This window comes from Cyprinus carpio, chromosome B1 (genome assembly GCF_018340385.1).
Source record: "Cyprinus carpio isolate SPL01 chromosome B1, ASM1834038v1, whole genome shotgun sequence".
In the NCBI taxonomy this organism is placed as follows: Eukaryota; Metazoa; Chordata; class Actinopteri; order Cypriniformes; family Cyprinidae; genus Cyprinus; species Cyprinus carpio.
Genome location: NC_056597.1, coordinates 30,079,751 through 30,091,223, shown reverse-complemented (window position 1 = coordinate 30,091,223; position 11,473 = coordinate 30,079,751). Strand labels below are relative to the sequence as shown.

Genomic DNA, 11,473 nt, shown 5'->3' with positions numbered 1-11,473 from the left:
GGAGAGGGCTCCGAGCTCGGTAATTCCTGGGGTACTCCCCCCATCTGGGGAGAGGGCTCGGCATTAAGCCCAGACCAAGAGCGCTCCCCCCATGCTGGGGTCGGAACGGGCCGATGGTGAAGAGTCAGGGTGGTAAGGGATGTAGAAATACTGAGAGAATGAAGGTAAAATGGCTTGGGCTATTTATATCTCTTGAGCTGATAGGATAGATGGTGTAATTGCTGATGATGAATTGGCCAGGTTAATTATCTGAACATGCTCCTCCTGAACTTTGTTAATAAAACATAATTTGTTTATCTTCATGCAGTTAATAATACAAACATTTGATATTTTAGATACTTTTAAAGTTATTCTCTCTGTTCTCAGGATTTTTCATTTGAAAATGAACAAAACAATTCACGAATACAATCTACGTTTCTGTATTCTATATAAAAGAAATTTAACACTTTGTGCACTTTACAGTAAGATCTGAGTCATTAGTTAATGCTTTATGTAATATGAACTAAAATGAGCAATATATTTCTTACAGCATTTACTAATAATTGGTAGTTAATCAAAATAAAATTTTCATTGATCATTCATGTAAATTCAAAGAGCATTAGATAATATCAACAGACATTAAGATTGTATAAAATGCATTAGTAAATGTTGAAATTAACATACTAATAATAATAAATGCTATTCATTGTTTGTTCCTGTTAACTATGTAGTTGACAAATGTTAACAAATGCAACCTTCTTGTGCAATGTTATTAAAAGTATCGTTTTCTCTAAATGTCATTTATAACACTGAACAAACAATCTGTGAAAATGACATGAAGCATCAATCATCCTATTGTTTAAGTTTAAAAATGTCAGCTGCTTTGTTGCTGTCCTGCTCAGTAGACAGGAGACATTTAAGCTTCTTTTTTTTTAGAGACTATATTACATTTATTCTTAAAAGCATACTATCTTAGAAAAACTAAAGTGAAGCTTGCGTGAGGCATCTACAGCGAGAGAATCAAACAGATATGCAATGCTGAAATTCAGGTAATGATGTGTGAATACAGGAACATGCTTTACATTTCAAAGATGTATCTGTGCTGCTCCACCTGTCTGTGACAGCAGTGAAGAAAACTGCCACACAGACTAAACATAAACTGATTGAACTTTAACTGGAAGAAAAGATCTGACTAGCTTAGTGATCACTCAAAAAGGAAGAAAAACTAGGCTTATCTATATCACTTATTTTTCGCAATATGATCTGGATTTTATTACATTTATGGTAGCCTAAAGAACTGAACAAAGGACTAATAATAGGTAAGGGCATGCAGCTGATAAATTATCACAATACTATGTGTTTGTTATTTGTATATATCTCAAAATTGTCACACTGTTAAATTAGACCAAGTATGAAGATTCTTTTTTGTTGTATTCAAATTTAATAAAATACTGCTATTTTATCAACTGCCAGATGCAATTGCTAGGACAGCTGTTTTGAATATGTAACAGAGCTGTGCCATGCTATTCTTACATGTTACAAGTTACTTTAGTGAGATTTTGGGTTTCTCCTTTTCTTCCTGAAAAACATTAGCAATTAATTTATTAGGTTAGTTTCTCTTTAAATGCAATGGATCACTGGATGTGCGGTAAACTATGCAAAACTGGTTTGAGCCCTATTGATTTAACACATAACATTAACACATCATCTTTGATCATTGTTTTCAAATGGCATTTCCGTGTGAAATCTTTCAGTGCTGGTAATAACTTATTGTAAGCTGTGGACTTTTTAGTGATCTGTATTTGGATATAGATTTATTTTATTTATTGATTTGTATTTGGATTTTAATAATTTTTTTTTTGAATATTATGTGCTTTAAGAGTTTTTGTGGGTAGTTTATGAAAAGGTTTTAGTGTTTTACTGTACAAGCAACTGTAAGGCAGTATGATGTAATGTAAAATATATACATAGCCTACAGAAAATTGTTACATTGTTCTGCAAATTATGTACAACACTGCACATCATAACATGTCAATGTGCATGTTTCTTGCAAAAAAAAAAAAAAAAAAAAAAAAAGAAAACTGGCATGTCATGTCATGAAGTCAGACACTTGGTGAGTGTCCACTTTTGAGTCCACTTAAACCACTTGAATTTGTGAGCACAACAAACAAACCCAAATTCCCACAATGAACCGTGGAATAGTGCTGCTACATGCTTGCTTCTTAAGGTCTAGAGGCTACATTTATTAATTAAGAAAAACTGATATACGGACAGTGTCGTTCGGATATTTGAATTTATTCTTAACACTTTTATCTGCTATTTTGAATTGAATTGAATTGAATACCTTTATTGTTATTGCAAGAAGCATGCAACAAAATTTTGTATCTCTCATGGAAACTACATCCATCTACATTCACACTCATAAAAAAACATGCAAATAAATAAATATACATAAAAAATGAGATAAGATAAGATGAATTAGTCCTAAAAGAAACCCAAAAAACAATATTAAAATGACTTGTAGTCATTGCAGTAGTATGGCACAGTCCATCCTTTCAAAATTCTAAGGGTAGTTATGAAGAAAGAAAAACGGGGAAGAAAGAATTCAGTTTGCATATGGCTGTTGGGTAAAAGCTGTTTTTGAATCTGGAGGTGCGAGTCTTTAAAGCTCTGTAGCGTCTTCCAGATGGCAGTAGTGCAAACAGATTGTGAAAAAGGTGAGTGCTGTCCTTGATAATAGTATAGGCTCTGCTCTGACAGTGAAGCCTGTAGATTTACATTTACATTTATGCATTTAGCAGACGCTTTTATCCAAAGCGATTTACAGTGCATTCAGGCTATACATTTTTAACCAGTATGTAGATGGAAGTGAAAGTCTGATTATCTTCTGTGAGATTTTAATAACTCTTTGCAGTGCAGCTCTTTCAGCCATTGAACAATTTACATACCAGACTGTAATGCCATATGTTAGTATAATTTCTACCGTACAGTGGTAGAACAACTTCAATAGTCTGGCAGAGAGATTGGCCTTTCTCAAAGTCTGGAGAAAGTAAAGTCTCTCTTGGGCCTCTGTTGACCAGAGCAGCAGTGTTAACAGTACACTTAAGGTCCTCACAAACATGGATGCCCAAGAACTTAAAACTGGACACTCTCTCCACCTCCTCTCCCTTTATTTCCAAGGGCTGAAGTTCCTCTTGATGTCGCCTGAAGTCTATGACTAGCTACTTTGTCTTTTTGATGTTAAGAGACAAATTGTTGTCTGTGCACCATTCAACCAATCTATACACTTCATTTCTATAGGCAACCTCATTGCCTTTTGTCTAACTAAATTACTTAAAATCCAGCAGGTTAAATTTCAAATAGAATAGCAGGAAAAGAATGTGTACATGTCTCAGTTCAATGAGAATATATGTATATTTAGGGGTTCAAGCACGTAGTGCTGAAACCCTATTGTAATTGTAAGGATTTATTTTTATAATTCTTCTTTGCCGGTTAAACTAATCTTGCAGCCCAAACCATAAAAGACCTAAGAGAGCTGAAACTTGGTCAAATCGTAGTAGTATTGCTCGCTACTCAGATCCAAAGACTTGCCCCAGTCACCCAAAAAGGGGTGCTACAGCATGAAAAAATTAAAATTTCAGACACTTTTGTTCGTAGCTCGTACATCGTTTGTCATAGACTCAAAAACTTTATATCGTTGGATACCTTTGGTCAACACGAACAAAAGTCAGGCGGATTCGAAATTAATGTATTATATGGTTCTAAACAATCATGCAAAATTTTATGCAGATTGGACAGAAACTGATTGTAATAGTTATGAAAGTTAAAAACACTATATCTATGCCTCATTCCCTAAAAGTGCTAATATAACCACTAGATAGCAGAATTATATGGTTCTAAAGTAGTAGATAGTTGTTTTTTTGTGTTTTGTTTTTTTATTGGGTTTTAGATAGTTTCTGAATTTTTTATAGTTTCAAATAAAATCACATTTAGTCAAAAATTACCACTTAATTTATACAGACATCAGTTTTGACAATTATGCCATATGATAAAATTTAAATATGAAAAAATATGTCACACGAGCTGGTGTGTAAATAAAGCGCAGGAGGAAGAATATATATCTAAAGAGTTCTTTTAATTATCACGGGAGAAAAAGGGCAAATCCAACACAAATCTTCAACCATTAAAACAAATATCACATTAATAGTGGACCAAAAGGAACTGAACAAACAGGGTTTTTAAACACAAGGAAAGTAATGAGGGGAATGGAGACGGGTGGGGATTAATCAATTAATAAAATGAGGAACGGAACATGACCAAATAGGGAAAACACAAAAGGAACAGAAAGTCCATGACTGTGACAGTTTGCCCCCTCCCAGAACGGTGCGTCCTCGCACCGAAAGAAATAGTCCAGCGGAGGGAGGGTGGGGGTTCTGGAGGCGGGCGTGGGGCAGGCAAGGGGCAGGCAATGAGGGAGCATGGAGCTAGGGTGGAGTGGATGGAGGGAGGAGCCAGGGAGGAGCCCAGAGCAGGAGGAGCCAGATGGTAATCCAGAGGCCAGCCAAGATGATGACCCACAGTGGAGTCGACGGCGGGAGGAGCCATGGTGGAGGAGGAGCCAACAACACCAGGGGGCCAACTGACGGAGACAGTGGATGGTCGACGACTGACCAAGGTGGAGCCGGAGGGACGAGGGAACCCGGTGGAGCTGGTGGGATGCCGGGCCACGGTGGAGATGAGGGAGCTAAGAGCCAAGGCAGAGCCGATGGGTCGGAGGTCTGAGGTGGAGTCCAGGGCTCGCAGACTGGAAGCGGAAACAGGGGATCCTCACGCCAAGGCGGAGCTGGAGACTGGAAGTCCCGAAGCGGACCAGAGCGCCCAGATGGCACTGACTGAGGGTGAGCCGAAGGGCTGACAGGCACCAGCGGAGATGGAGCAGAGGAACTGACTGGTCTAGGAGGAGGCGAGAGAGGGGGGCTCAGGGGCTGGAGGGAACACAGGAGGATCAGGGCTGGACGGAACCAGCGGAGACACAGGAGATTCAGGAATTACCTCCCCAACCCAGTCTATAAGGTCCATTTGAAAAATGTCCATTAATTCCTCTACATAATTTTCAGAAACCGGTTGCAGCTCACCCTGAGTCGCAGCAGTGTGGGCAGGGCTTTCCTCCACGCCCTCGATCTCCACCAGTAATCCCACGACGCACAGTGTTGCCGGCTCACACACCTGGTCAGTCGCGCTCTCGAGTCCTAGCTCCCAAACAATGATTAGCTCCTTTATTATGGACGGCTCGGGCTCTGCGACTGCGGTGGGCTCTGGCTTTAGCTCCGTGCAGCGGGATGACGGCTGGCTGGTCTCTGGTTCGGGAGTGGGGCTGGAGATATCCTCTTCAGCGGGGCAAACGGTGAATGGGGATCCATTTTTCTCCAGCACCCACTCCACGAAAGCGTCGAAATCCTCTCTGGGACCATCCACTGGTAGGCGTGCCTTACACCACTCGCTCAGGCCAGTGTAAAAAAAAGTACAGAGCGAGCGGTCTGGGAAGTGGGTAAGGCATGCCAGATCAATAAACCAGCGAACGGTCAGACTGCTCCAGGCATAGGAGCTGGACTGCAGGGATATTCATTCCGGGAGAGAAAAAAACAAAAAAAGAGAACAAAAGAAAAATGCCGCTAACTTAGTTACTTTTAGGTCTGCTATTCTGTCACACGAGCTGGTGTGTAAATAAAGCGCACAAGGAAGAATTTATATCTAAAGAGTTCTTTTAATTATCAAGGGAGAAAAAGGGCACATCCAACACAAATCTTCAACCATTAGAACATAACATCACATTACATTAATAGCGGACCATATATATATATATATATATATATATATATATATATATATATATATATATATATATATATATATATATACACACTGTGTGCACAATTATTAAGCAAGTGATTATTTTGACCATATCATCATTTTATCCATAATTTCCAAGTCCAAGCTGTATAAACTTGAATGCTTATTGGATTTAATGCATATCAGGTGATGTGTATTTGTGTAACGAGGGAGGGTGTGGCCTAAGGAGATCAACACCCTATATCAAGGTGTGCATAATTATTAGGCAGATTCTTCTCCTCAGGAAAAATGGGCCAAAAAAGAGATTTAACTTGCTCTGAAAAGTCAAAAATTGTAAAAAGTCTTTCACAGGGATGCAGCACTCTTGAAAAATCTGTGATCACAGAACCATCAAACGTTTTGTAGCAAATAGTCAACAGGGTCACAAGAAACGTGTCGAGAAGAAAAGACGCAAATTAACCGCCAAAGATTTGAGAAGAATCATACATGAAGCTACCAGGAACCCATTATCCTCCAGTGCTGCCATATTCCACAACTGCAACCTACCTGGAGTGTCAAGAAGTAGGAGGTGTTCAGTTCTCAGAGACATGGCCAAGGTAAGAAAGGCTGAAACCTGACCACCTCTGAACAAGACACATAAGTTGAAACGTCAAGAATGGGCCAAGAAATATCTGAAGACAGATTTTTCAAAGGTTTTGTGGACTGATGAGATGAGAGTGACTCTTGACGGACCAGATGGATGGGCCCGTGGTTGGATCAGTAATGGACACAGAGCTCCACTTCGACTCAGACGCCAGCAAGGTGGAGGTGGGGTACTGGTATGGGCAGGTATTATTAAAGATGAGCTAGATGGACCTTTTCGGGTTGAAAATGGACTCAAAATAAACTCTCAGACCTACTGCCAATTTTTAGAAGACACTTTCTTCAAGCAGTGGTACAGGAAAAAGTCTGCATCTTTCAAGAAGATTTTGATTTTTATGCAAGACAACGCTCCATCACATGCATCAAAGTACTCCACTGCGTGACTGGCCAGTAAAGGCCTTAAAGATGAAAAAACTAATGACATGGCCCTTCTTCACCTGACTTAAACCCTATTGAGAACTTTTGGGCCCTTCTTAAGCAGGAAATTTACAGTGAAGGTTAACAGTAACCTCTCTGAACAGTGTCTGGGAGGCTGTTGTTGCGGCTGCACAAAAAGTTGATTCTGAACAGATCAAGAAACTGACTGACTCCGTGAATGGAGGCTTGTGACTGTTATCGAAAAAGAAGGGTGGCTATATTGGTCACTGAGGATTTCTTTTTGAAATTTCAGAAATGTTTATTTGTAAATTGTTTATTATTCTCACTTTAACAGGTGAAAATAAACAAGCCGATGGGAAAATCTTTGTTTTTCATTTAGTTGCATAATTCTGCACACTAATAGTTGCCTAATAATGGTGTAGATGTAGATATTCTCTTAAGAATGCCAAAACTTCACTTTTACTACTTAAATGTTCAGTTTTTTTTGTTAACATTTTGGATTGACCAAGAGCACTCTAGTTCTACAATAACAAAATGAATCCTCAAAAATACAACTTGCCTAATAATTGTGCACACAGTGTGTGTGTATATATATATATATATATATATTTATTATTTGTGATATATATATATATATATATATATATATTATAAACAGGACAATTCCAGTAAGCATTTTTTTTTTCCTGTAAGTTGTTTCAAATATCTATATCTACAACATAATATGTGTCTATGTGTGTGTGAGCCTGCTTAGTCGGTATTAAGTAAAAGAGTGTGTCTTTAGTAATATAGTTCAACTTTTTCATTACTCCGTCTGTGTCTCATCATATTCTCCATCATGGATGTGTTTGCTGTGACCACTGACAGTATAGAAGCCATGAAGGCCTTTAAGTGCTGGAACCACAGTAATCGCTGCTTGCAGCTATATTTATATTTATATTTATATTTATATTTATATTTATATTTATATTTATACATTCATGTATATAAAATATTGAAGAATTTAATATCTGGACTTTGGAACAAAAATGCAAAGAGAATATGCGCATCAAAAACTGAATGAATCTAACATTGACCAGCTGACATCAAGATTTTACCAATACTTCTATAATGTGACCTGTGATTAAAAAAAGAATAAAAAAAGAAAGAAAGAAAAGACAGTTTATGCCTTTTGTTCTGTTCAAGTTGCTTCATCATCTTCCTATCAAGCTAAAGAGAAAATGTTTTTTCCCTGGCCATTCAGGCATTGACATTTTTGTGACCGGTAATACCAAATACAACTGAGCTAAAAGAAAAGAAATCTGATAACATCACCCACTTCAGTATAAGCATAAATGATGTTTTCTGACTGTAATATTATATCCAGTGTCCCAAAGCCCCCTTCTAGAAGCAATGCCTTCTTTTGTTGTTAAATTTGTGTAATAATTTTCCATGTATTTGCAGGAACACAGGGTAACATGAAAAGGACCATGTCCCCCTTAGTGGTTCTATTTATTATTTTAGGTAAATATCTATTCAAATTTTTAATGTTTGTAAAACATACAGTAGCAAAATGTTTGAATTTAGAAACACTGCAAAAAGTGTCAAACAAATGGTAATTATATCTATTCCATTAGGATTGTTGGGGCCAACATGTGAAAATCTAAATAATTTGACGGACTCAGGTAAAAACAAATGATCTGTCATTGTATACAGTTTGTAGATTAGTAACACCAGTAAATGAAAAAAAATGTAATTAATTAATTAAAAGAAATATAGCAGAATCAATTATTGTTATTGTCACATACCCTATTTTTATAGCTAATATCATTTTTATTATTACCCCTTTTACATCATCAGCAGTTTCACATCATACGCCCTCACCAGACCAAAGAGTTACCAGCAGGACCCAACTGAATGTAAGTTCATAGCACATTTACAATTTTCCACTATCAATTTAATACATTTTAAATGACATTTTTCTTTATTTATATAGGACAGAGCAATGGAATACTGGCCTGTGGCCAACCGTACAGAAATTAAAATTTTTAGGTAAGTGAGAAAACTCATTCTGCTCTTACCTACTATTTTAGACCTGAGATTTCACAAAGTCAGGATATAACTACTATGTAGGGCCAGATTTAAAGCACATAAAAGTTCAAAACAAGAGTTCTGTTTAACTTAAATGTGAGAGAAATGTATTACTATAGTACAGTACAATGTTTTTCTCAAAGTAATAATAATAATAATAATAATAATAATAAAATTATTAAAACTATTTTAAAGGAATAATCACACTATTTTTCTTATTAATTTTAATAGTAAACCTCAGTTGTACAGCACTTTGTTTGCCAACAAATAAAAGGAATTGTTACATTTTGATTTGATTGCACATTAAAAGATTGATTTGTTAATGTTTTATGACTTCATTTGATTACCACCGTTTCTGGTAATAAAGTTGTATTAAAATATAAAAACAGAAAATATTATTGTACAAATTATAATAAAATATTAAGTTGTTAACTTTTTATGAATTCAATTTATTAGACATGCTTTTAGATTATTCAAATTGATTCTAACCATTAAAATGGAATGCAGAAAAATTAATACAGAAAACAATTAATATGAAAACAATAAAACTGAATTTCAGAAAAAAAATAAAACAGATTTTATAAGGCCCTTTTTTTCTTCTTTTTTTGTTAAACTAAATCAATTGTGGCTTAATTGTTTAAGTTTTATGATTTCAATTATTTGCTATTTGATTACTAATTTAATTAATTCAACCAGAGTCCAGAAAAAAATTTAACCCATAATTTACAATCTCCAATGACATCTAGGAGTACAAATTGTACCTTAGACTTAGTCACTGTTATAATCATGAAGAAGATCCTGGTAATTTTAATATCCTTTAGAAAGAGTTTTTAGATGTTTTGATCATGAAGAAGATCCTGGAAAGAAAAATATCCCTTGCAATAAGTTTATTTCTTTTTGAACAAACTGTGTTTTTTATTCATGCAAAATAATATATTAACAATAATTTAATCTTTCAGGAGAGGACCACTAGTTATTTCCAGAAAATACTGGTACCCTGTTTTAGAAATATGTAAGTATTGAAATTAATATTTATATAATTATCTAAATTTCATTAAACCCTGTGTAAATCCTGATGTCAGATATTTTCTATGTGTTTATTTATTTATTTTTTTATTTTTAGTTTTGTTGTTTTTTTTTTTTATTTTTTCTGAGTGATGAGTTTTTTTTTTCTTTTTTTTTTTTTTTCTTTTTTCAGCAATTAAAAAAGCACCTCCCATATCCCCTGCAATTACCTCAGCCACAACATCAACAAAATCATTCAGCTCATCACCAGCAACAACAACTATGTTGCCCTCTTCAGCTTTCCCAGCAACTGCACAAACAACTACTTCAGGGCCTTCAACAACCAAAACAAAGTCCACCATTTCAACAGAGCCCCTAACAACCAGCATTCAGGAACATATCAGCAAACAGAAGACCACCACAAGACAAAAATCAGAAACCACAACCGAGCTTCAAACTTCAGCAGTGCCAGCAACAATCACCACTTCAGAAACAACAATCTTACCAACTGCCAACTCAAGACAACAAACAACCATTACACATTTTACAACTTCAGCAATGCTACCAAAAACTACCACTTCAAACAATATAGCATTAGAAACCTCAAGGCAACTAACAGCCACCACATCAAAGCTCACAATGTCTGTATTTCCAGGAACAGCCACTCCATTAAACACACCAGCAACTACCGCAATACAGCTAACAAGCAACATAAAACCCACAACCACTAGAAATACATTGGGATTGACATTAAAATGGACACCATTGGAAACTGGAGCATCAGAGGGTGCTACAACCAGTACGCAGACAACAACTGTAAAGGATGACTCAAACGCTCCAAAAGTAACAGCAACTGCCATTTCATCTGCAAATCTGCCAGCTACATCAGGTGCGGGAGTTAGTTTTGAAAGTACAACAGCTAAAAGAACATCCAAAACTGCATCACTGGTTTCAGATACAACTTTATTGTCTACAGTGCCACCTGGAACAACAAATGCAGCAGCAACAATTATAGTGCCCCAAACAGGTTTGACAAAATATGCTATGACTATACACTACTGTTCAAACCAGGGGCATGTCTAAAGGGGTGGCACCGGCCCCCTCAATATATATATATATATATATATATATATATATATATATATGTATATATATATATATACAGTACAGGTCAAAAGTTTGGAAACTTTACTATTTTTAATGTTTTTGAAAGAAGTCTCTTCTGCTCATCAAGCCTGCATTTATTTGATCAAAAATACAGAAAAAAACAGTAATATTGTGAAATATTATTACAACTTAAAATAATAGTTTTCTATTTGAATATACTTTAAAAAAATAATTTATTCCTGTGATGCAAAGCTGAATTTTCAGCATCATTACTCCAGCCTTCAGTGTCACATGTAACATCCAGTCTATCACATGATCATTTAGAAATCATTCTAATATTCTGATTTATTATGAGTGGTTGGAAACAGTTCTGCTGTCTAATATATTTGATGAATAAAAGGTTAAAAAGAACTGCATTTATTCAAAATAAAAAAATAAATTC

The 11,473-nt window shown here is 36.0% G+C and overlaps 1 protein-coding gene across 1 annotated transcript; it reads left to right on the top strand.

Moving 5' to 3' along the window:
- Positions 1 to 1,028: 1,028 nt before the first annotated feature.
- Positions 1,029 to 11,013, top strand: LOC109082024 (uncharacterized protein PB18E9.04c-like). Its single transcript, XM_042717192.1, has 7 exons — positions 1,029 to 1,298; positions 8,293 to 8,352; positions 8,466 to 8,513; positions 8,689 to 8,747; positions 8,825 to 8,880; positions 9,879 to 9,931; positions 10,118 to 11,013. Exons 2-7 carry the CDS (start codon positions 8,307 to 8,309, stop codon positions 11,005 to 11,007), a joined length of 1,152 nt encoding a protein of 383 aa, XP_042573126.1. The 5' UTR covers positions 1,029 to 1,298; positions 8,293 to 8,306; the 3' UTR covers positions 11,008 to 11,013.
- The last annotated feature ends 460 nt before the right edge of the window (positions 11,014 to 11,473 follow it).